The sequence below is a fragment of the Peromyscus maniculatus genome, chromosome 3 (assembly GCF_049852395.1).
Source record: "Peromyscus maniculatus bairdii isolate BWxNUB_F1_BW_parent chromosome 3, HU_Pman_BW_mat_3.1, whole genome shotgun sequence".
Classification (NCBI taxonomy): domain Eukaryota; kingdom Metazoa; phylum Chordata; class Mammalia; order Rodentia; family Cricetidae; genus Peromyscus; species Peromyscus maniculatus.
The window spans coordinates 35,069,193-35,095,648 of NC_134854.1; the positions used below are offsets into that span (position 1 = coordinate 35,069,193).

A 26,456-nucleotide genomic window follows, 5' to 3' on the forward strand; every position below is an offset into this window, starting at 1 on the left:
GCAAAATAACAATTTATTTCTTTTTTGTTTAATACATTTATTGAAAATATCTTTCATCCTTTTGTGCACTCATTTTGTATCCTGCTAGCTTATCTTTAATGAGCAATATCCACAACTTTGATAATACAGGGTGGTCTTTCTTTCGTTCTTTCTTTATTAAGAAATTTTCTACTCACTCCTAATGCTATCCACAGTCCCCCCCTCATCCCACCCGCCAGCCCTCTTTCCCAGGCCACCCCACATCCCCACATCCCCTAAATCGAGGTCTCCCATGGGGAGTCAGCAGAGCCCGGCTCACTGAGCCTAGGCAGGTCCAGGGCTGTGCAAGGTGTCACACCACAGGCATCTGATTCCCAAAAGCCTGCCCATGCACCAGGGACAGATCCTGAATCCCCTGCCTGGGTGTCCCCCAAACAGCTCAAGCCAAACAACTGTCTTCCGTGGCCAGAGGGCCTAGTACAGTCCCATGGGGGCTCCACAGCCACCAGTCCACAGTTCATGGGCTTCCACTAGTGTGGCCGGTCATCTCTGCACATCCTCCCATCATGATCTCTATGTCCCTTGCCTGCAGTATCTCTCCTCTCTCTCATCAATTGGATTCCCGGAACTCAGCCTGGTGCCTGGCCGTGGATCTCTGTATCTGCCTCCATCTGTCACTGGACAAAGGCTCTATGATGACAGCTAGGTTATCTGCCAGGCTGGTCACCAGAGTAGACCAGCCTAGGCACCCTCCAGACCACTGCCAGCAGACCAAGGTGGGGTCAAACCCGTGGATTCCTGAGAGCCTCCCCAGCACCTTGCCTCCCCCCACTCCCACGATGTCCTCATCTATCCTGGTATCTTCCTCCCTGCCCTCCCACCCCATCCCTGCTCCAGCCTGACCCTCCCACCTCCCCATGCTCTCATCCCCCACTCCTTGCCCTCGGGCACCCCCCCCACACACACACAGTCCACTCATGCAGATCACATCCAACTCTCCTTCATGGGGGTCATCCATGTGTCTCTCTCAGGGTCTTTCCCTGTTAGCTAGCCTCTCTGGAGTTGTGGGTTGCAGTCTGGCCATCCCTTCCCTCCCATTTAGTATCCACTTATGACATCAAGTGTTCTTAAGCACTGATCCAACATTCCTTCCCCAAGCTATCATGTTAGTCTTGATTATTTTTGTATCTGGACAGGAGAGTCATCTCCCATTTCCTTTTATCTTTCTATGCATAAAACACACTGGTTGTTTCTATTTTCTCTTCTATATAGAATTTGTTGAGACTAATATTCTTTACAATAGGCCACTCTGCTAAAGAAAGCAGAATAACCTATTGATGTGTCTCCCACTGGAAAGAAATTAACCTCTAGTCTCATAATGCTACTATAAACATAAAACCAAATGTCTTTTCCAATTGGATCAAGACACAGCAGAGTGGTTAAATAGTTCAGAAAGATATATGGCTTCAGATGGAGTACTTCCATAGAAAGATGACATTTTGTGATGCAATAGGAACTAGACAAAAATTTACAAGGAACAATGTCTTTTAATATTAGAAACTAGTCCTTTTTAGGTAACTGTGGAAGCAGGAGATATTATCACAAATACATTTTAAAGCACATTCTAGCTTTTGTAATATTCCACAAAATAATTCCTTTATTATCATTTACATCTCTTAATACTATAACAGCTCTCCGAGGTTACATTAGTTGCAGCTGAGCAGAAAGAGGAAAACCGACTCAGTCTCTGAAAGCTCTGCAGCATGGAACATGACAATGTGCTTTAAATATGAAGAGTTAAAGTGTGTTAACGATGTCCATTTCATGGCGAGGGGCAAAAAGTATAAGCTCAATGATAGAATGTAAAAAATATCTGTGATATCTGACCTTGCTGTGCCAAGGACTTCAGAGAGAAAGAGACCTAAAATATATATATAATCAATGACTCGTGTGCCAATTATTCATTTTTCATTCTTGAATGTCTTTCAAAATGTTTCATCCTTATGAGATATATGTGCCGACAGTCCCATCATTGCTGTAAATGAAGGTGACACCCATATATGATGGTGTTTTCCCTCCAATGAGGAAAAGAACAATTGCTTAGAATCTATACTCTTGAACTTTGCTATCAGGGAGCACATCAATAAATCAGAACAAAACAAGAATAACTGGTTCTACAGAAACTGAAGTCCACTCAGTGTTACAAACGATGGACTTTATAAAGTGCTGGACTTTTTAAAATATAGGCTATAGTGACATATTAATCCTTCTGAAATATGATTTGGCTTGGTTCATATATATGTATATTTATATATATATGGAGAGAGAGACAGACAGAGACAGAGAGAGAGAGACAGAGAGAGAGAGAGAGAGAGAGAGAGAGAGAGAGAGAGAGAGAGAGAGAGAGAGAGAGAGAGAGAGAGAGAACACCACCATTTTCTTCAACTAAAGAGAGGTGTGTTTTATAAAAACAAAGCATATATTAAGTCTCCATTTGTAGATTGGTTCTATCAAAGATCTTCATGTAGCTGGTGCATAAATGAAGGCTCATTTACTACCTGTAAAGAAGAAGAAACATTACCAATAAGAAAACAGTGGGATAATGAAAATCTAATATAATCTTTTCATATATATCCAAGATATGACACTTTCAATAATGGAGCCCAATATCTCAAGCTAAAGAGAGAAGTCCTCTAAGAGTTTCATCATTAAGGGGACATATGTTCCCATTCAAGAATGACACAGCAAAAGCTGAATCCTAACTTCCAGGAGCTGAGCATAAGAAGACTAGGGAGGGAAGCTAATTAAATCTCCTGCCAAGCATCACAATACACTCAAGACCGTCTTCCATGAAGAGGCACTTATGTCACTACATTCAAACTGAGATTTGTGTGTTCTCCTCACAGTATATGCAGTAAACCACATTCTCTTTAACACTTTTCTATATTCCTTTCTATATAACTATCTCCTTTTACAATTGTTCACAGATTTCATCAGAGACATAGTTTTTTGAATGTTCAAAAATGATTATTTCAGCAACCTGCCCCTCATAGTTCTAAGCCTAGCACAGTCAAGTTATTGCCAAGGAAAAGTCTGTTTTGTGGGAAATGCTTTCTAAAAGGCAATATTTCTTTCTTTATAACAGTGGAAAATATTAATAAAGCAGACACTTAGTGATGAAGACATTAGGAGCTTTTAATTCTTTTTACTGATTAGCCATATATGAACCTAAACAATCTTATATTCAAGGATCATTAAGCAATGATGAAGCTATTCATGTAATTAAGAAAAATAGTAACTTATATAGGCATGCTTTTGTACTTGAGCAGGGATTTGATCAATTTTAGTTGTCTTTTATTCTATTATAGACATATGAATACACATAACTTGCTGTCAGGCTAATGGGAAATATTAAAGTATTTTAACTTTTGGAGGAGGGTATTTATTGAAAATAATGTTTTTCATGCAATAGATTTAGCTGTTTTCATTTCATGTGTCTGGGTATTTTGCCTACATGTTTATCTGTGTATCGTCATGTGCATGCAATGACTGTGGAGGCCAGGAGAGGGCATCAAAGCCCTGAAACTTGAGTTAGCAGCTGTCTTCTGGGTCCTCTGGAAGAGCAATGATGCTTTTAACTGCCCTGGCATCTCTGCATTTAACTATTAAAATGTGTATATGTTAGGTTAACACTTTAAACACATGTGCAAACAAATTTTAGAAAGAGTGGCAGAAATGAACGAGAAAACAATATTGAGTTGCTTTCCCCAATAAAAATGTTCAATTTCCCATAAAATAAGTATAACTTCTATACTATTTATGAAAACATTAATATGATTAACTTAGACTTCAACATAGACAATTTGGCGTTTGTTAAAAATTTTAAGAATGTCTCCAGAAGATATAGCATAGTGTTTAATTCTGGTCATTGGAAACATATAAAATTCAATTAGGGATGATGGGATAATTTATGTAAAAGGTTTAGTATGATCAGTATTTGTTCAATATCAGGTACTGAGATCAAGATCAAATTTTTCTACATAAGACAATTTATGGTCAATCTTTGACTCAGGTAGAATAAAGTGATTTATTTTGAAGTTGTGATTTTTTTAAGCCAAGTGTTTCCTACCCATGCTACATTTGGGGGGTGCAGAGATTAGGAACTTTTCATTCAAAGTTACTTTACTTTTAGGCTAGGGTAAGTAGTTTGGGCTTTCATTTCTGTTTATGTAGAAAATCATGGACACTTAATATCTAGATCACAGTGCATTGGACACCCTCTACAATTTTGCCAAGTCTTGTAAGTATTAGCTACAATTACCTACTTTTTCTTTAAACTAGCCAAGTCAATTAATTACTTGATTGATTTTCTGGTAATTTTATATTCTAATTTTCACATAGTGATTTTTAGTTCATCATCAGGATGTCATGTCATTATCCTATGATTGGGAAAATATATGCCTAACATGTATAGGCAGCCATCCAAGTTTTATGATGATATTTTGTTAAACTCTGTATTTCATCAAAATCTATATATTCCTGAATCTTCATCTTTTTGGCTTGCTCTTATGAATTTCAGTCTACTAAAATTTTGTAATTATAATTTTCATGAACTATTTGTAATTTTCAATAATTGTCATAAAAAAGAAATGAGTAAGTTTAAATTTGGACAAAAGTTGTATTTCTGTTAATTTTACAGTGGTCATGATTTCAGTTATCATTTGTTCCTTAATTTACAAACATATCCTAAATTGGGATATATATTAAGATATTATAGTTGGCTAAACATGTCTAGAAATATTTTTGCCTTAATTTATAACCAATTTTTATAAGATGAAAATAGTTAAAGAATACATACTTAGCTAGAGCACTTACTTATTTTCCATTCTTGGATCTGCAAGCACAGTATGAAATCATAAAAGCAACAAACATCACCACTCCTAGCCCCAGCAAGACCATTTCTACCAGGCCAAGAAGCTTTATTTTTCCAGTCACTTGACTTCTGAACATTTCTGCTTTCTCATCGCCAATAGTTCCAGTCTGTAATCAAGTTAACAATTAACATTATTTGAGTAAATTAATGAAATAAAATAAGTCTATACTATCCTCTTCTTTAAACATATGCATAGGTATCAGCTGCCTCAGAAAGTCAGTAAAATTCACTTTGCATCCAAAAGTAGACATACTGCACATGCCAATGTACAGTAATGACTCCCTTCCCACACTGGTCATGCTGTATACAACTCAGCAGTTTACTAGCATTCATGTGATTTTGGAATTCTCTGAAATATTTCACAACTTTCCAAATGCTGCTTCCTGGTGTCAGGGAGAAACTGCAAAGGTCAACAGCTGTACTTGCTTTGATGCTTTATGCAATGCATTTTCTGATTCTGTGATTAATCAATTTAGAAGTTTACAGTAAAATAGTTTATCAGTCAATAGGATTGTCAGTCTACTCTAATATGTCTTGTTTATAAATAATAGGGTTTTTATTACCACTGTTATATTCAATGAGTCTTGAATTCTGTGGTGTTACATGTATGCATGTCTCTTTCTTTAATTGTATGATAAAAAATATGTAAATAAAGTAAAATAAGTAAGTAAAGTTATTTGTGTGTCTGAAAAAAACATAAAACTTAAAAAGTACTTATATGTAATTTAGTTGTTTTCCTAATGGATATATCAAAGTGTAAGATCATATTTATAAGCAATGTAAATACATCCTCAAATATTATAATATACATGTCATTTTAAATACCAAAAGCTTTTACATAAAATTGTTATTAATGAATAATAAAATACTAACCTCATTAAGCCAAAGTATAGGTACAATATAATTTCTCTTCAGATGCTTTAATGCTCTAAAATACACATTAAAAATAATTATTGGTATATTTATACAAATGTAAAAGACATTTAGAATAAATAAATTTTCTAGAATTCAATTAGTCTTGCAATATCGCTCAACTTCTTTGATTTTGTTCTGTTCAGTGAATTAAGTTTAACAGAGATGTTTTTCAAACTCTCCATTCATATATCTAATGTAGATTTCTAATTATTGTATTGGCTTATAGGTACAAATTTTAATCTAGGAAAGTATATGACCTAGAAGTTATTGTAGTAGAAATAGTTGGATATAGTGTATATAAGAGATGTTCCCCCAATGACAAGCAACTAACAGTAGTTAAAATATCTAAATGCCATTTCAATAAGCACCAGATCTGATTCAAGTAAAAAGTGTCCTAGGCATTTAATAATTGCATAATGGCATAATGATGAAAAACCATAAGACATTCTTTCCATTTTCACTAATCTACTCACATACTTATAAGAAAATGCTACTAATTGCATAGAAACAACAAGGTTAAGGAGACTCACTCGATTTTTTTGGCTGGCTTGACCAGTATGTTGACCTGCAGTCGTTTTGCAAATTGTAGAGTGAATCCAGTTATCTAAAAAAAGCACAGTTAAGTAATTACAAGGTTCTAAAACATTCTTTTTTAATAGTCAGATTTTACCTTTTCTGTGACACAAATAGAGTCCTTTTGAATTTAAAATGGAAGACTTTTTAAGGCTGGGAAATTACAATCTATTAAACTTTGTGCTTAAATACATGCAATCATGTGCATATATATATATATATTACATATATATGAAGACAGAGAGAGGGAGAGTGAGTTTTCTTGTCTTAGCTAACATTAAAGGCATCTTTAAATTATGAAATCTACATAATTTGGTTTTGAAGAAATCAACATTAGTAAAAAAAGAATATAAAAAGGAAAAGTCAGATACTTTAGTTCCTGAACTCTATGTCCAAATATTTAGTTAGTCCACATATCAGTAAAAAGCAATGTTACAGATTTCTACTATTTTAGCAGAAATGTGTCTCCTGCAGTTCTTAGATGCTGAAAGCTAGTCCCCGAGCATGCATTCCTGGCAAATGTTAGATCACTGAACTACAACCATAGTCTCCCTTCTGGTTTCAAAATGAATATCAAGATAATTTAAATGTTAATAGTAGTACTAGAGGAACTGTTATACATTATTCTCATTATAGACTTTTGTCTGAAATTTACATATAATCATAATATCTCTGATTTCTGATAGCAGTGATTTCTCATAAAAGCAATGCCAGTTAAGTGTAATAATGATGATGATGATATGTATAAAATTGTAAGGTAATTGCACTAACTTTTATTATTAGAATTCCTGAATCCATGGGTCAGTAAAAGCCCTGCAAGGTCTCACATGTTGAAAACAAAATTGAATTTCATGCCATTTATACATCAGAATAGGAAGAAATAAGTGCTATTCAGATTAGCAGTTTCAATGATCTTAAGCATATTATCCAAGATTATGATAAAATTATTTTTTTTAATTTTTAGAATAATATTAACCAAATCAGATCAATAAGACGATGGCTTACAGGCTCCACATCCAAGTATGTCCTATGTTCTTCCTCATTTGGGTTTAAGCCTTCAATAGGTTCTGACACATCGGGACTTGCATGTAGGAAATGTGGAAGGGAAATGTACACAGGCTTTCCTGAAGACATATTTTAAGAGACAAGTGGAAATACATTACATTTCACATGTCATTTCAAATATTCGCTAGAGGATAAAGCTTTCATACATGAAAATATAGTTGTTTTTGAAATGCTGAGGCAAGAGCATTACATCTGCTTGTTATTGTGCAAAACAACATAAAACTCTGTGACATTTTATTAAGCAGCCAGTTGATGTCTGTTTCTTCACACACTAATTTCCAGAACTCAAATGTTCAACTCTAAACAAATTAGAAAAATATACATATGGGCTTGATTCATGTTCTCAAACTTCAATAGGTTCCGTGACAGCACGGAAAGTCTCAGTAATTTGTTGTCTTTATTTTCACTGTACTACAGAGAACCTAAATAAGACAAGGATGGCTCTGAGGTCTTTGCTTTTCACTTCTTACTTTAGGGATACAAAGAAAGCTTATTTAATTTTATTCTCCATTTTCTTAGTGCAAAAAGCTACAACCATGGAAGATGGTTAGGAAATTCATTGTGCCCTGGGATTTTTTCTGTTTCCCTAACCATCAAAACAACATGGCATAATACCAGTGTGGTTTTCCCAATAACTCACTTTTGCAATACTGAAACACAACACCTCAAAACAAGAAAAGCATATGAAAGCACCATTCACTGCCACCAAAAGCTACCTTCTGTTACCAATGTTTTCTTTAATTTTAAATGCTCAATAAAAAAGAATTATGGGTAAATATTACATTATATGTCATGACACATATTCTTATGCATTCATCTCCTCTTTCTTTGGGGTTCTTCTGCCTCACTAGTAGGCTTCATCTAAGCTTTCTTGTCACACGAATTTCATGGGTGTCTCTTCCCTACCTTAAGACTTTGTCCTTCCTTAGTGTGGTCCCCATTACAGTTTCAAATACACATACACACACACACACACACACATGCACACACACACACACATGCACACACACATGAACACATACAAGAGGGTGAGATTTAACTCTACATTCTGTGTATAAGAGAAAATTTGTGATACTTATCTTTCTGAATATAGCTTATTTTTCATAATACAACAACTTAAAAAGAACAAAACTCCCAAACATTAGTAAATAAAAAATGTATGTGAACTTTGATAATGAGCACATCTACACACCTTCTTTGCATTTGCCGATGTCTAGCACACCATATGATGTACAATTGTTTGAGATGATTTTTTCAGTGCAGAAACAGTGGTTGTCTGGATTCTGCAGTGGTGATGCAAAGGCCTTGGCTGGAAGAACAAATCTGTACACGGGGATTCCTTTAAGGTCAACATCAGATCCAAACACAGCGTAGATGGACCTACATAGATATTTGAAGAAAGAGCTTCATACTTGGAGCCTGAATGCTGTGGATATCACTCTGTATAAATAAAACACTGATTGGCCAGTAGCCAGACAGAAAGTATAGGTGGGACTAGCAGAGAGGAGAGAGCAAAAGTAGAGGAAGGCAGAGGGGAAGAGACACCAGCTGCCGTTCAGGGAGCATCATGTAGAGGCAACAGGTAAAGCCACAAAACACATGGCAACATATAGATTAACAGAAATGGGCTGAGTATAAGAGTAAGAGCTAAATAATGGTAGGCCTGAGCTAATGGCCAAACAGTTTAAATAATATAAGAGTCTGTGTGTTTCTTTTATAAGTGGGCTCTGGGACTGGAGAGACTTGGCAGGAGCTGGATCCAGCTACACCTGAATCCCATTCTGGAGATCTGATTCTTTTTGTTAAATCTAGTTTATATTCTTGATTTAATGTAGAAAAGAGTCAGCTTCTTAGGAAACCTATTGATGTTGTTGTTTTTATAATTTACAACATAACATGATTAAAAACATGAGTATGAAATATAAATTCTTTAGTTCTTAAAAACCTTCTAATGTCAAGATTACGTGTGAACTGTAATGGGGAATAAATGTCAGGGATGCTTCTCATAGTTAAATTCTTCTATGCAACAAATATTTATATGACTTACTCAAATTCTTTATTTGTACTCAATTTAAATGAAATTTCTATCTTTTGAAAAGAGCTTAAAGAAAGAGCTGCTCACCTGGTGGGGTGTGTGCATGGAACAGATCTCTACCATTTATCCCATGTCCACCATGCCCAGTTCTCTGTGTCACAGCTCAATTAATATTTTCTCTGACCTTCAGCTCACCCTATGTGAAGAAGCACTGTTCTCAGAAGTTTTATATATATGGCAATGATTCCAAGGTGTCTAAAGATTGCCTATAGTATCATCTAAATTTAGGGACAGGACTGGGAACCAGAAGTAGTTGTGTGGGGTTCAGCCCTCATGGGTATAATCTGAAACCCACCAGTTTGGAAAAAAATTGCTGTGTGAAGCATTAACATAGCTCTGTAACAAATGCGACATCTTCTCTAGACATCTTCAGAAAGATCAGGCATTCTCTTTACATTTGATTGCTGTATCATGAAAATTTATCAGCAGACATGATAAAGTACTCAGAAATGACAAAAAATGGCTTGCACTATAAAATGTTGAAATGCATAGGCTACTTTGAAAAAAAAACCAAAAATGTTAATTCCATATTGTCACATTCATTCTTAAGAAATCAAGAGAAGTATTTGTATATTTTTTCAAACAATGTAAATTATTAGGCTTCCCATTCTTTGCTTTAAGACTGGAATGGAAAAAGTCTAATGTTTACGTTCCAGAAACTTACCTGCAAATGTCAGAGGAAAAGAACCTCAGTATCCGAGACTTCTCAACAAAAGGTGGGAAAGAGGCTGCATCTGTCAAAGATCAACCAGTGACAAGTGTTTTTATGTGATGTGAACCCTAGAAAAGTCTAAAAATCTCTCTTTCCAATGTAGTCAGTAGAAATAAAACATGGTTTGCATATATGATTTTAAAGTTACCCGTGGGACATTTACTTTCACATAATAAAGAGGTATATTTTATTTATTAAGATTTATTAAGTATATGAAAGTTATTGTTTTCAATATATAATCAAATATCTTTCATTGTCAAAGTATATGTATACTCATAGCACATTTCAATCACAACAGATGCCCTAGCTATCTTTTACCAATTTGATGTATCTTAGAGTAATCTGAGTGGTAAACCTGCATTGAAGAGTTGTCAAGATCAAATTGGCCCATGAGCATGTCTGTAAGGGAGTGATGGTGTGCATAAGAATGGCCCCATAGTTGAGTAGTGGTGGTGTGTTGTTCAGCTTTCTTTGCTCCCATGATGGTATGCCAAACTGTTGAATGTTTTTGCTTTTTGAGGGGCCCACCAAATAAATCACATATGAAGGCTTATTCTTAATTATAAATACCTGGCTTTAGCTTGGCTTGTTCTTGCCAGCTTTTCTTAACTTTAAATTATTCTGTTTACCTTTTGCCTTTGCGCTTTCTCCTTTTCTTAATTCTGTATATCTTACTTTTACTCTTACTTCATGACTGGCTGGGTGGCTGGGTGACTGGTCTGTAGCATCCTCCTCTCCTTGTTCTCTTGCTCTTCTTTCTTTTTTCCCAGATTTCTCCTTCTATTTATTCTCTCTGCCTGCCAAACCCACCTATCCTTTCTATTGCCTTGCTATTGGCAGTTTAGTTTTTTATTAGACCAATCAGGTATTTTAGACAGGCATAGTAACACAGCTTCACAGAGTTAAATAAATGCAACATAAAAGACTGTAACACATCTGTGCACCATTAAACAAACATTTCACAGCATAAACAAATGTAACACACCTTAAAATAATATTCTACAACAGTGGCACACACCTTTAATCCCAGCCCTCACAAGAAGATCTCTGTGAACTAGAGGCCAGTCTGGTCTAAAGAGTGAGGTCCAGGACAGGCAAAACTACACAGAGAAACCCTATCTCAAACAAACAAAAACCAAAACCAAACAAATAAAAAAGGCCCCTATATGCTCAAATATGAATGCCTAGTCATCATTGAGTGGTTCTACTTGGGAGGGACTAGGAGGTAGGGCCTTTTTGGAATAGGTATCACCTTGTAGGAGGAGTTATATCACTAAAGGTGGGCTTTCAGGCTTCAAGCACCCAAACCAGGCCTAGTGTCCCACTCTTCTTGTTCCTTGTAGTTCAGGATGTAGAATTCTAATTTCTTTAGCATCATGTCTGCCTGTATGCAGTCATCCCCTCTCTGATGGCAATGGACTAAACCTCTGAAACTATAAGCAAGCTTCAATTAAATGTTTTCCTTCATATGAGTTGCTATGTCATAGTGTCTCGTCATAACAATAGAACAACAACTAAGACAGAAGCTGGTATCAGGGAGTTGGTATTGCTTTGACGGGTCTGATCATGCTACTTGTTTTCTGAAGGTAGACTTTGGGACTTTGGCCTAGAAAAGCAGTGGAATGCTTTAAGCAGGGCTTAGTGGGCCATATTAGTAGGAGATTAGAAGACAGTGCTGAGGACGATTTGAACGGTGGAGCCTGGCTAAAGAGGGTAGAGACCATTCTTGTTATATTTGGCAGAGGTTGTCCATCTTCATTTCTGAGCCCAGGTCTCTTATAGGGTCCTGAAGCTCACTGAATAGGCTGGGCAGGCCAGCCAATGAGCTCCAAGGATCCGCCCACCTTTGCCTTCCCAGCTGTAGAATTACAACGACACTTCACATTTCCAATGTGTTGTTTGTGTATGTTCCCGTGGTTCCTGCGGATCTAACTCAAGTTCTTGTGCTTGGATGTCAAACTGTCTACTAATCAAAGTATCTCCCCATTTCCAGAGATGCTTTTCTGAAAAGAAACATTCTAAATGTGTATTAGACCTTTCAGTGGATGTTCTTCAAACAGCAGGAAGATTATGATAGTCACACATTGGCATCTTTGTTTCAGTGGCCATTTTCCCCCTCCTGGTCCCATAGCAAGGGACCCTCTCACAAGAATCTTCCTCTATCTACTCATCTCTATCTCTATCTCTACTCCTTTTCCTTCTTTTGACTGCCTCTATATTTTCAGCTTCATGCCTGATGTTTTTGTCACTGACACTAAGAAATTACCAAAGCTCTGCCATCTTTAGTTAAACCAATTCTAGTTTCACACAGAGTTCTTAATGGTTTTTCCCTTATACACAAAGCATTCCTTACTGTTTAGGAATAGCACAGTACATTTCTCTTTGTCTAAGGATTATTAGGCTTATGGAACTATTGAAATACTTGAAAATTTATTTGGAGAAGTACCCTTGGAAAACATTAATGCCATTGCTCCTGCTTTTCCACCCTATGAGACAGAACAAAATTCTATAAAGCTGAATGTCTCAATTACCTTTGAAAAGGTAAACAGCTCCTGTGCCTCCTTTTTATTTAACTTTCATTATCTTCATTATGTCGTTTTCCTATTGAGTAGTTCCTCACCTACTTTGTAAACATTATTCATGTGCTTCTTAGTAATTAAATGCTTATCTTTGACTTAAATTACTTCCTAATATTTGATTAGCATTGTGTTATACAATCATAGTTCTTACATTGATGGACTGTGTGTACATACTGTGCTTTTCTTTAGGGCAATTATAAGCACAACCTAACTATATCCCAAATCAAAGATTTTAGCTGTTTCTTATTTCACAAATCTAATTTAGAGAACACACTTTAGCACATATTCTTCACTGATAGTAGACATCTAACCTTGTTTTATTTTTGCTTTTCACTCCGTTTGAGCAACTTGTGCAAAATAGGTTGCTTCTGTTCTACAATCATGCTGCCTCCACCTCAGCTCTGCATCTAACTTGGGAATGTGTTTTCCTTTTTGAAATTGTACCTCTTCACATGTAAGTTATCAGTCTAATATTGAGGAGAACTGATTAGTAATTATACCTCTTTGTTCTTAATCACTTGTTGGATGCCACTCACCAAGTGAGATATTTTTATAAAGCAGAACTTTTCTAGCAATGCAACAAGGCTGATCTTCTGTGGTTAATCTAAAAAGTCCTGTCACCTTAAGGAGATAGCCCCTTCCTAAACCTACCTGTAAACAAATCCTTCCAATTATGCTGACTGGTTAGCACTGCCCCTCAACCTTCAGAATCCCTTTGGCTGGGAGGGAAGCAGACTTGTGGGAGAAGGGTGAGATATTCTCATTGTGGTTATTACAACAAAGATTCTTACCTGTGCCATTAATCATGTCGCAATAACTTGGCCAGTAGGACAAATTCCTTAGGAATAAAAGATATTAGATGAACAAATACTCCTGTTTCAAGAATATTTCCCATAATATTCACATTACTCTTTCAATTTTGAAACACTACTTTTATCAACATAATGAAAAATACAGGCGATGACAGCTAGAATTTAATAAACATTCCACATCATTCAATCCATGATTGTTTAATCCTCTAATCTTATTGCAATAAATGAAGTACTGGAAGCCTTAACAGGACAGATCATAAACTACAAGCCGCTAAGTGCCAAGATCATTAGTAACCACTCAGATAGACAGAACTCTGGAAGAAAACGAGAGGAATGTAGTTGTCTACTCAGGAATTCATTTCCTTGACAGAAATGAATTATGTGGTAGTTTGTTCAGTGTTCATACTGATAGAATAAAAGTTTTGAAGAAGCTCCTGACAGAAGCTCATCCTGATATAGAAAGGGAGAAAAAAGGAAGAAAACTTAGTAGCTGGTGTTTTGATTCATATAGTTCAAAATATGTAAATACTTAATGTTTACATTTTCACATTGTACTTTCTGAAGGTTTTACATTTTCCCCATTTTAGCATTATCAGGGACCAGTATTAGAATGGGTCAGAATTTATTTATCTTTTATTATCTAATTGATCTAATATATTTTTATATATGGAAGTGATTAAGAAGAATAGAATTAAATTCCTGTGAATCCTCTTCAACCATTTTGAGTGGCAGAAAAACTATTGCTGTCCACTCCTAAAATACAGCTAGTCTACTAGGATCTCAAGATACTGTTGCTCAAGTTTTTAAAGGAAGTGCTGCTAATCATATGCAGCCTGAGCACACGGAGTTAAATCAACTGCATACTATGACAACCTCATGGGTCAACCACATTCAATTCTAACCCACTCAGTGATTGACACTTCTTTTCAACACCACTCTACAATCTAAAACTCCAGGAATATATGCAGTGCTCAATATGCAAGTTTTGATATGATATTCCCAGAAATAAACACATAGAATTACTTTTCTCCACTAGATTTCTCTATAAAAGCATGTGAACGTGAACTTCCTTCTTTAGAAGTAAAAGTGTACAACAGTGAACTTTTATTCATTGCATGTTAGAACTATGTAAGCAGTAGTTATGAAGGTTAAGAAAATCACTTACACTTTTAATTCTGCTACCTCTAGTGTTTTTCAAGGAATTATGGCATGAATAGAAAAAAAAAGACAGCTTTTTTTTCCTCCTGGTACTTATTTGACTTCTCTACATTTTATAGATATAAATAATTAGGAATAAATTATTAGGAATGAATAATTAGGATGAACTGTGAGGAACTGTGAGAAAGAAAAGTATGGCTTCATGAACCTATTCTGTTCTTTTACTTTTCCAAAGGTGATAGATATATTGTGTAAACTTATTACTGTATTTGAAATGCTAATTCCATTTTCCATCAGTAGAAAAAGATTGGCATGGCAGGGAAATTGTAAAAGTGCTTGGATTCATTAAACATTTTCCTGTTTGGACTCATTTAGAACACATCACCACAATGTACAAATTTTATTTCATATGCTCATTTTAAAAGGCACAACAAGATCTATTTGCCTACTTCATGATCACATTGATGTATTAATTTGTTATCACTTAATTGTATGGATTCACTGTAATGTTAGATATGCTAATAAGATAAAAATTAATACTGTATTTCTTTGACTAAGAGAGGGAATGAATAAAGGTAAACCTTTCATGTGTTTGTGCTGCGGAATGTCAATCAGATTGGTATGAACAAGAAAGTGGAATGAAGAAGGGTTTAATGCCTGGTAAAACAGCCATTGCCAAGGATGCTCTGTAGCAGTGTCTGTTTCATAGACGGTTATGCATGCCTTAGCAGTAATAGTAAAATAATACTAATAGTACTGTAGAATAGCCTAGTCGTCCCCCCTCTCTCTGACACATACACACACACACATACACACACACACACACACACACACACACACACACACACACACACACACACACACCAAAACCACAGAGTTACTGACCTTTTTCCTTTATAGGATTCAATTATGGCAACATTGCTTATGTTATCCTTTCCATTGAAAACTTTATAAACTCCATCTACAGTATTATTGTACTGAAAATATAAACAAAAAGTTACTCACAGGTCAAGCCATATTCACTGTGTCATAGCATGTGCAACTAACTTTCTTTCACATTTTTCAAATAGGAGCCATTCACAATCATCTTCTATCATTAAATACTTAAATGATAGAATATAAAAGTTGCCCAGAAATAACTGCTAGGTGCTGAGATAAAATATAATAAATATAGTGAATGTAAGTACTTATTATATATATTTACTGTATTTATTTATTATAATAAATATAAGAAAATAACTAACAGAGGCTGATGGACACCAGTTCCAATACTGCTAGGAATTAACCAGAGATAATGTTCTTCACTGTTCCTATTATATTCAGGTGAGGACACACTGATCTAAACTTATGAGAATGACAACAGATTTCCAAAGGTATTCTAAATTTTCAAATTCTTAATAGAAGTTACTAAAATGAAAAGGATTATACAAACAAAATTAAAAATTCTGTTAGCCAAAGAAAGAGTTGTGATAATTTGGTTCAAATAATAATTGACTCTAATTCCTTCATGCTTCCCAATTAATATTTAACTAATGTATAACTGTACAATCTGAAACACTAGCAATAAGGAACTGGAAAGCATAGGCAATATTCCTATACAGTGTCCAATGATATAACAGTCAAAGCAGAGATTTGGTTTGGCCTTCTCATCTCATTTGTAACTCAGAACTTAGAGCTGTAACCACATAGAGCAGGAAATCTACATCTTCTTAATCATCAAACCACCATTCTGTGAAATCGAGTTGCAAGCCACAGTAAGTGAAGCTTGCTGAACATCTCAAGAAGAAATTCACAGTAGCTTTTTAATTGATACTTTAAAATTTAAAGGTCTAGGAAATGAGGAAGGAGATAATCAATATGTTTGATTTTTTTAATACAAAAATATAATATTAACCTTGATTCATTAGAACAAAAAATCAAAAGTAAATATAGCATGCAAAGATTTACAGATTTACAAATGAATTTTCAATTGTCTATAAGAACCAAAATTTGATTAACTTTTAAATTAAGATGAGTTTAGTCCAACTCATTAATTTTTTCACTAGCATGTAAGATTCAGGCTTTAAAAATAATGAATTATATATCCTCAGATTAACTAATAAGGCTAATATGGAAAAACTATAAATTTTTTCCCAATGACATTTTGTTTACATAATTAAAATATAGCAGTGTGGCCATTTATATTTGGTACTTACAGGATAAAACACACCAACTGTGGTAGAAATAGGATATGGGACCAAACTCAAAAATGGATCCTTGTAACCCCACAACAGTTCTTTCAAAGTTCTTCTTTGGAACATAGAAGACTTGGACTTTTTGATAAGCGAATTGAGCACAGATTGAACAAATGAGTTTGTGTATATATGTGGTGCAGCCTACAAAAAAAAATAAAACACTATCTGAGAAATCAATATATCCCATTTCTTAAATAAATGGATTAAAGAAAACAGTTGAGTTTAATTAAAATCAAACTAAACCTTCAAAATCTACCAAATTCTGTCTAGACTAAAATTATAGTTTGTGTCATTTTTTCCTAATCCCTTCACAATTACATTTTTCTGAAGCATTTCTAGCCACAAGAAGACATTCGAGTTGAAGACCTATTTCGAAAGAATACTTAAGTCAAATGATTATCATTATTGTGCCATATTTCTAGATGACAAAATAACATAAATACGTGTTTTTATAGTGGTAAAAATAACTAAAGCCAATTGAGAAGGGCATTTATGAGTTTAATTGAGACAGGCTCTGAACTGTCCCACACATTAGCTGTTCTCCACTCACTGCCACAGCCAGATTGAGAACTGTGAAGGTGTCATTCTCGGTTCCAACAGACAGTGAAGGCTCAAAGATTGCTCCATTGGGCTGTACAAAAGAGACGGTGTGGTCCTCAGGGTCCTGGGTTATATTCTCCTTGGCTAGATAACGAACTCTAAAACAAAGAGAAGCCAACAAAATGAGGGAAAAAATAAATGTCTTGTGTAACTACTAGATATCAAATGTCTCCATTTATCCAACAAATACTACTGTAACTCTGAACAAGTTAGTTTACACTAACTCACAGAATTAAAATGGAAATAACTAGCTACTGTTACAGTTCTGGCAGCCTAATGAGAAAGGGTCTTAAACCTGGGAAGAGGAAAGTGGACTAGGACTAAGTGAGATAATTAGATGCTGGGCTTGGACGTCCAAGTGGAATGGGTTGAAGACTCACTTCCCTAGCAATTCCATGTGATGGTCCAAGTAAATAGAAAATTATGTAGGAAAGACAAAAAGTAGCAAGTACAAAATACTAAAGAAGATGATGATGATGTGGTTTGAGAAATACAAGTGTCTGAGTGTTTAATTATGGAGTGATAGGAAAACAGTTGATGGGAATAAAAGATACAAAGAGAGATTTTAAACACAAAAGGGCTTTTTAATTAAACAATGGTCTTTATCTTGAAGGTAAGGAGGGTCAGAGAGTCTATTTTTCATAGTAGAGAGACCTCTCAAAGTGTGTAGTCTAGCCAGCAGTTCTGCTGTAAGTTTGTTAATAAAACCAACATTAAGCAACAGAGACTCAAACTCCATTCCTTCATTTTGTCTCTTGAGTTCTTCTAATCTCTTGGCTCAACACTTGCTATACTTTTCATGACTGTGTTAAAAGATGATCATTTTGCAGAAAAACAGCTTGTTTGTACAAGTTATCCATTGAAATGAAATGAAGTATGCTGGGTAGTGTGGCACACGCCTTTAATCCCAGCACTCAGGAAGCAGAGGCAGGAGGATCTCTGTGAGTTTGAGGCCAGCCTGGGCTACCAAGTGAGTTCCAGGAAAAGCGCAAAGCTACACAGATAAACCCTGTCTTAAAAAACAAAAAAAAAAAAAAAAGAAAGAAAGAAAGAAAGAAAGAAAGAAAGAAAGAAAGAAAGAAAGAAAGAAAGAAAGGAAGAAAGAAAAGGGGGTAGATATGACTCTGTACACTCTTCTATAACTGGATGTCAACTATTTGAACTGAATAACCATTGTATAGACTGAAAAAAGCATGGGCCTACAAGTTTGATATGAAATGTGGACTCCTGTGGAATACAGATTATGAGATCCCCATACACATGGTGAGTTTTGGGTATTTCAGTGTTTTCTTATTTCTTGGCATGTTTTAGCTCAGCCTGGGCTTGAACTACATAGGCCAGATTGGTCACAAATTTGTTATGTGCCGACCTCTCAAATGCTGTAGTTACAAATGCAGAGTATCATATCTGACTCTCACTTCTCCATTAATAAGCTAGTTAGTGGCCATATCATTTCAAAACATGTTTTAAATAAAAATAGGAACACTATTTTAATAGATGCTGCACAAAGCTTTATTATTTCTTCTCTATTGAGTGAGATATATAAGCAACCTGAAAAAAATCTGAAATAACCCAAGGCACTAAATTCCTATTAATGCCTTTCTCATAAAATAACTATTTTTAAATTAAGGTACCTATTAATAACAAGTCAAGTAGGGTTACAGCATTTTCAGACACCTTGATGCAGTTAGGACTAAGTGAAATAAAAGCTAAGTTATTTGTATCCATTTTTCCCTCAGTGGCACTTACAACCTCAAGCCAGTAGATGGCACCCAGTAAGAGAAAAATCAGTAAAATGTGGTCTCCTTAGGAAAGTTCTTTTGAAAGAACATAATCACTCACCTTTTAAAATAAAAAATGAAGCCTTGGGTGTATCGGTTAATAAGATCAAGGGAAGTGAGTTATCACAGAGGCATACTTGACGCCATCATTCGTGTTCTTGCCAAAGCTAAGATAAACTTTATAATTTAAAATATCCAAAGGGACTATAGCAATCAGAGTCACTGTAGGTTGGGATATAACTATGATCTTAAAGCAGGAAATTTTATGCTTTGACCATGTCTTGTATTGCCCATCAATGCTTCATCAGCATCAATCTAGCAGCTGTGGGCCAAATCAACCAGCTTCAATTTAAAATAGAGTCAGAGCTTCATCATGGCTAGGCATGCTTTCACCTAACATATAGAAAACCTTCAAAATAGTATCAATTTTAAAGGGAGTAGATTGTCCTTCATTTATTTACCACTTTCAGGCAAGCTAAAGAATTTTTAGTTTGGTGATGCCACAAGGCAAGGTGACTGACACTTCAGCAAGAGCAGCTGAAATTGCCGTACAAAGGAGAGCTAGCTGTCTGTCAAGTGTACCTGTAAACCCTACTTCTTCCCATCTTCCTCTGCTGCTTTGACAAGCAAAAAAGATGCATCTAATTTATCCCCTTTTAGTTCTACATGGAGATATGTTATAGGTTGTAGGAATGAATCCTATTATATATATATATATATATATATATATATATATATATATATATATATGCTTTATAGGAGAATATAACTAGGTTCAATTGCTCTGTTTACATTTCTACCATTTCCTTAAAGGTTAAAATCATTATTGCTAAACAAATAAAAAATAAAAATCAAACAAAACCCCAAAAGCAGAGAATTATTATCCCTAAACAACAACAGCAACAAAAGATGTGAAACGGTCTTGAATTCTAATAGCTATTCCTTTTTTTTCATACTTGATCATTTTATTCATGCTCTACCTTTTAGGCATGTATTTTAGACTTTATTTCTTGTGTCTTATAATAGATACGATTTCATAGATACAGATTATACTATCATAATTCTTAGAAAAAAGATATTCACAAAATACTTTGATAATAAGTACTATAATATCATGAAAAAGTATTTTTCTTGCAGTTATAAAAGCAGTCTTATTTGGCAAAATTATGAATCATTAGCAATATTTTCACTAAAGAGAAGACTATTAAAACATGATAACCTATAAAATGTTTATTGACCTAGCAGGTATGACCTTTACAGCAGCTATTGCTATTTCTTCATAATTTGGAGGGTCAAATGTTAGTCCAGAAACATGCTTTATAGAGGATAAAAAAGTGAACAATCATATAATGTTCAAAATGCTTCAGAACTACAACTGTGGATTATGAAGATAATTAGGAATACATTAATCTGTGGTATAAATTAATCACATTGCATAAGTAGTTGTGTTTCATCTTGAGAGAAAATCATATAGGTACATAAAGAATGATACAAAAGACTTGATTCTGTTTTCATCAGAAAATAAAGTTCTTGTCTGGTCTACAGAGCAAGATCCAGGACAGGCACCAAAACTACACAGAGAAACCCTGTCTCGAAAAAACCAAAAATAAAAATAAAAAATAAAAAAATAAAGCTCTTCCTAATTCACAATTTGTTTTCAGTGCCTTTGACTGCTGTGAGAGTTGAAAAGAAGATGATCTATAATTTAAATAGAAGAAAATGTATGCAGAAATATGATTACCAGTCCCTATCTCTGTGTGAATGTGGACAAGTGTCTTCCTATTTGATGGTCTGGTTTTTTTTTTTTTGTTGTTTTTTGGTTTTTTTTTTGGTTTTTCGAGACAGGGTTTCTCTGTGTAGCTTTGTGTCTTTCCTGGAACTCACTTGGTAGCCCAGGCTGGCCTCGAACTCACAGGCCTGCCTCTGCCTCCCAAGTGCTGGGATTAAAGGTGTGCGCCGCCACCACCGCCCGGCTATGATGGTCTGTTTTTATTTTTGTTTTCTTCTTCATACAATGAAAGGTTCTGATTATTTCTCTTAGATGAATTCGTTTAAGATTCTATTCCTAACTGTATTAAATAAACTATTAGAGCACTTAAAAGCATAGCATAATGAGAAAATATGTTTAAATTTCTATGTAAATCTCAACACCTAGATGACCTCAGAACTTTAAGAGGAACTGCCATTATAAAAAATCATTTTAGCTTTGTGGTTCTCAAAATGGACTATGTATCTGAATCACACAGAGGAGTTTAAAATGTACAGGTAGAGTCTTTGAACCACTTGGCATAGAGGTTGTAGGTGTTTTTACTATTGTTCCTGGCCCAAAAGCCACACATTGATAATCACAGATATAAGATTTCTATTTCATTTTAAGATGTTAATCATGTATACTTAAAACTCTCAGCATACCCTCTGTGGGGTTAGGAACATGACTGAAGTTGTTGAGTAGGGGAGTTATTTGTTAGCTTTATACTGATAATACATTCTATACTTCTTTTCTACAGACTATGTGATAACATTTGAAAACCATATATGTATAACAACATGAAGAGTTATTAAATCTGTAGATTAAGATTCTCTGCAGGTAGGGAAAAATGTAAGTTGATGGCAAGAAAATCAGTGCATTTCAATACAATGGAACTCCTTGGAAGAAAACTTCTTGGAAATGAGGAGAGACCCTACTCATTCTCAAGAACTCACTCACCTGTATGTGTAAGGACCTCTCTGTTTAACTTTGATTTTGCTACTGTTCAGTGCCACTTCATCTGGGTTTTGTACATCAAAGATCCAAAACTGTCTGTACACATTGGTGCCTGTTTTAACCCAGTTTTTGAAAGCAATTGTTCCTTCTTCAAGGACAACTTCCTGTGGAGAATAAAACAAGTTTGGATTGTTTCTTTACAATGAACATGGACACTTCCAAGACCTTGCTAGATTTAGTAGAGTAAAGGGAACAACTTGTGAGAACTTGCGTAACATTGTCAAACACTTGAAGCAGGAATGTTGTCCCCATACAGCACCCCTCATGGTTAGTTTGTGAAGAGATCCAGTGTGTAATGCTAAAGCCATCCTTGTTGCTTTGTAAAGGAAGTTTTGAAGTGAACCTGTGGCAACAGTCCCTTAGGCAACAAAACAGTAAGTTAAGCTAACTCTAAAAGTTATCACACAAAAGATGTTTTTGCCAGGTGTAATCTCTTCATTCTGAGTAGCTGTATTGGTTAGGCAAAAGAAAAAAGTTGAAAGAAAACTTGAGTACTATTGGGAGCTTTAAACAGCAGCAACAACAGAACCTTTTTCTTCCAAAGCTGGGCAATTCAAGGGATTATGACTAATCTTTAGTAAATGAAGCCCACACATGCTTATGGATAAATTACATAAGTATGAATTTTCCTCTTGGAATCCCATTCAACATGACCTCTGTAAATCATAGTATGTTTTCATCAATACCTGACTCTATGTTTCCAAAAATTACAACTGCTTAATTTGTCATTGGAGAACTAATTTAAAAAATAGCAAAATTAAGAAGGAGTGGTGTGTGTGTGTGTGTGTGTGTGTGTGTGTGTGTGTGTGTGTGTGTGTATCTGTCTGTCTGTCTGTGTCTGTGTGTGGCATTATACACATTAGAAATCATGTATGTATACCAGTTGTGTTGAAAAAACACAAGAAGAAAGTATACAGCAACAGAACAGAGACACCTCAGGAACTGCCTCCTGTTTAGGAGCTTTGGGACCAAGTGGAAAGCCACAAAACCCCTTAGGGTCCATTTCATTGTCTGCAAGGTAAGAGAGTTACCATAGATGCTTAGCCAGCTGCTTTCTAGGGCTTTCACTCTCTGAACAGGAAGTCTGTGAAGTCATAGTAACTAGTGCAAACAAAAAAGAGTTTGTTGTAGCTAGCTGGTAGAACTTCCAATTAAATGATTTGGGAAGAATGCCCAGGTCCAAGAGTGTTTAAGGGGAAGAGGAAGAAACATTTCACAGAAATTTAGCCTAATGGAGTCGATGAGCACAGGAACAACATAACCCACTTTTCTCTTCCTCACCTGGAAATATCAATTCACTGAATGATAGGGTCAGGAAAGGGTAGGAAGCAGTAGCGTGCTTTTTGAGGTTGAGCACACAGTCTCTAAGGAAGCAGGTGGCTGTTTCAAGTGCAGCCCAGGCAAATAGTAACCGAGTGGTTGAGGCAATCTGCATCATTGACCCTTACACCAGTCCTCTGTTGCTTCATACTGCTGCTGAATTTCCCCACCTCACACACACCCTCATCAGCCTCTGCTCCTAGTTGGTAGATGGGAAATAAAGTTTCATGTCTTTGGGAACTAGATTGCCTAATGCAGAGGATAATGGAAGTCCTTAGAGAAGAGGAGGCAGCAGGCTAGGGTGTGTTTGAAAGTTCTGTAGTGGTGTAACCCATGTACACGGGAACAAGAGCTGCTCATATGTTGTTCAGATTTCTATTGCTTTTTAAAGTATCCTTAAAAAACGATATGCTGCCAAGATGTTTACTTCCACACCAGACCAGTACTGGGGGGAATTACAAAACTGAGAATATTCACTTTTCTTAAGATAAAGGTGTTTGTGAATGTTAAAGCTGAAATCTGTTTTGACTTACAATGTCAAAACACTATGAAGGGAAAAGCTCCCTCCCTTCCCCCACACCACACACAAGCATCTACAGTCATAAAAATCATAAGGCTCAACATAATAGCTATTATTTATCTTGTATCTCTTAAAGTGCAAATTCATTTCAGTCGCCAAAAATAAGTCAGTATATTCTTATGGAATTAGAAATGGTTTCTGACCATACATATTGTTTTATTCTTTGAACAGAGAAGCCACTAGACTGTTAAGGTGGGGTAGAAAGAGCGTTATCACTCGATGACTGAAATGTGCACACTAACTTTGACAGCTATGTGGGTGAGTACTCTTTTAATGTACTAGCAAAACCTATGTGTCTCATTCACATATCTGCCAAAGTTAGTAATAATTAAGTCACCCTTATATTTTTTTATTGGAGTAGGGGGAGTACAAAAATTTTAAAAGAATTGCTTCATCCACCATAGACCGCATGAAAACTGAGTATTACATATAGAACATTCAGTATACAGAGAAACTAGATACTATGCTAGAAACTAGATACTATGAATTTGTGTGATTTAGACAGATTATTTAATGTATTTATTTCTTAGTTTCCTCATAATGTAAAGATTAGATATTTTGAGCCATATTAATTTAAAAATTATTACATGGCTTACATGCATGTGTGTGTGCATGTGTGTATGCATACTTTGGTGTACTTGTGGAGGTCAGCAGATAACTTGGAAATGCCAGTACTCTCCTTCAACCACAGGGTCTTGGGGATTGAAGGATTGGGGACTTCAAGCTTGCTGACAGTTGCATTTACTCACTGAGCCACCTCAAAGTCTCATCAGTATCATTTTACAAACAGCCTCATAAACTAAAAGAAAGATTTTTTTTATAAACAAAGTGAAAGTCATAGTTTCATTTTGTTTTTTGGTGCTTAGGATTGAGCCCAGGCATCATTCATGCCAATCATTTGTCCTACTCTGACGAAGCCCAGCTCAACAGCTTCTTTAAATAACTAAAATTGAGATGGGTCGAATGTTTATATGAAAAAAAAAACACATCGTTTTGCCTTAAATATACCACACAGATTCTGGTGGTGGGTGTTTCATCTCCAGATGCAGACATACATGGTGTGCAGCATCAACTATTGCTTCACCTTCAGGTGGAATCCATTCTCCCCTTCATCTTCGCTTTTATGCTTCCTCTTTCTTGATTCTGGCTCCATATTGCCCCATTTTATTTTGTAAAAGATTACACATCTATCTCTCATTTCAGAACAGTGTGCATGTGATATCCTGACATCAATCTCAACTATCATTCTTCAGGAGCCCTTCACTCTACAGTCCTTTTTGAGGGAAGATCACTCATTGACCCGGACTTCGGGTCAGGCTGGCTGGCCAGAACTCCCCATACATCTGTCTGTCTCTGCATGGCTGAGATTACAAGTATAAGCTACAGTGGCAGGCATTTCACTTGGGTACTGGGCACTGAGCTTAGCTCCTCATGTCTGCTGGCCAACAGGTCACTACCTGAGCTCTCTGAACAATCCCAAACCACTACTAATTTAATGTTCATCAGCCAGGAAGCATTTCATTTCATCTTCCCTTTATATCTGTTTTCTGTTTTTATGAAAACCTACCTCTTTTCCTTTCTGTTTCTCCTTGCCACTGACTATGCACAATTCTGTAGTATGCAATCCTGCTCCTCTGGACACCCAACCCCTAGAAGGCAGCATGTTTGTTTAGTTTTATCTGTAACCTCCCAGCAATCACTAAATCTGTCTGAACTCTGACCTTTGAATATAGACTGATGTTCACATCAAGCCAGTTACAAAACTTCTGTGCCTGTCTTTCACTTCTTTGGGTATGTATTTGCATCAACAAGCAAGTTGGACATCTTATGATGGGTCACATTTATTCCTCTCCCCCTAATTTTGTCCCTCTATCTAAAATACTAATGCATCCAGGAATCCATCAGTTTTTCTAAAGCTTCACCATTTTAGTCCTTTTGCTATATAATGGGCCTGTAAACAAAGACATTTTTATAAGCGTAATTTTAAACTCTTTTCTGTAAAGGTTCTCTCCCACAATGCTTATTCTTTTGCAGATTTCATGTCTTTGCTTCCCAACCACATCCATTTTAGGATCATAGTGTTCAAGGTTACATCATTTATTCTCCAATTTTTCCTATTGGCTACTTAAGATGGAATGTTGATTCAATGTCTTGACATTATAAAATGGATCAAATAATATCATGTTTGTTTATGAAAATTAAATTAATTTTTATATGTGAAGATCTTAGTAATACCATTAGTCATTTGATGGCATTGATCTCAAAATGTGTGTTCCTTATATCTTAATAAAGACAATATACAAACTGTTTTTTACATCACCAATTAGTTATTCTTCATAGCATTTAAAACTTCTCA

The 26,456-nt window shown here is 35.6% G+C and overlaps 1 protein-coding gene across 6 annotated transcripts in view; it reads right to left on the minus strand.

Moving 5' to 3' along the window:
- Positions 1-1,506: 1,506 nt before the first annotated feature.
- Positions 1,507-26,456, minus strand: part of Cd36 (CD36 molecule (CD36 blood group)) — a 73,788-nt gene continuing 48,838 nt past the window's right edge. For all 6 annotated transcript variants that reach the window (XM_006971085.4, XM_076566322.1, XM_042272934.2 and 3 more), the window contains 12 exons: positions 22,144-22,304; positions 17,606-17,753; positions 17,017-17,196; positions 15,707-15,798; positions 13,643-13,689; positions 10,225-10,294; positions 8,658-8,845; positions 7,406-7,524; positions 6,358-6,431; positions 5,786-5,840; positions 4,855-5,019; positions 1,507-2,537 (listed from right to left, as the gene is read on the minus strand). In XM_006971085.4, the coding sequence (XP_006971147.1) occupies positions 4,855-5,019; positions 5,786-5,840; positions 6,358-6,431; positions 7,406-7,524; positions 8,658-8,845; positions 10,225-10,294; positions 13,643-13,689; positions 15,707-15,798; positions 17,017-17,196; positions 17,606-17,753; positions 22,144-22,304 (1,299 nt within the window). In that variant the 3' untranslated portion in view covers positions 1,507-2,537. The remainder of the gene's footprint in view (positions 2,538-4,854; positions 5,020-5,785; positions 5,841-6,357; positions 6,432-7,405; positions 7,525-8,657; positions 8,846-10,224; positions 10,295-13,642; positions 13,690-15,706; positions 15,799-17,016; positions 17,197-17,605; positions 17,754-22,143; positions 22,305-26,456) is intronic.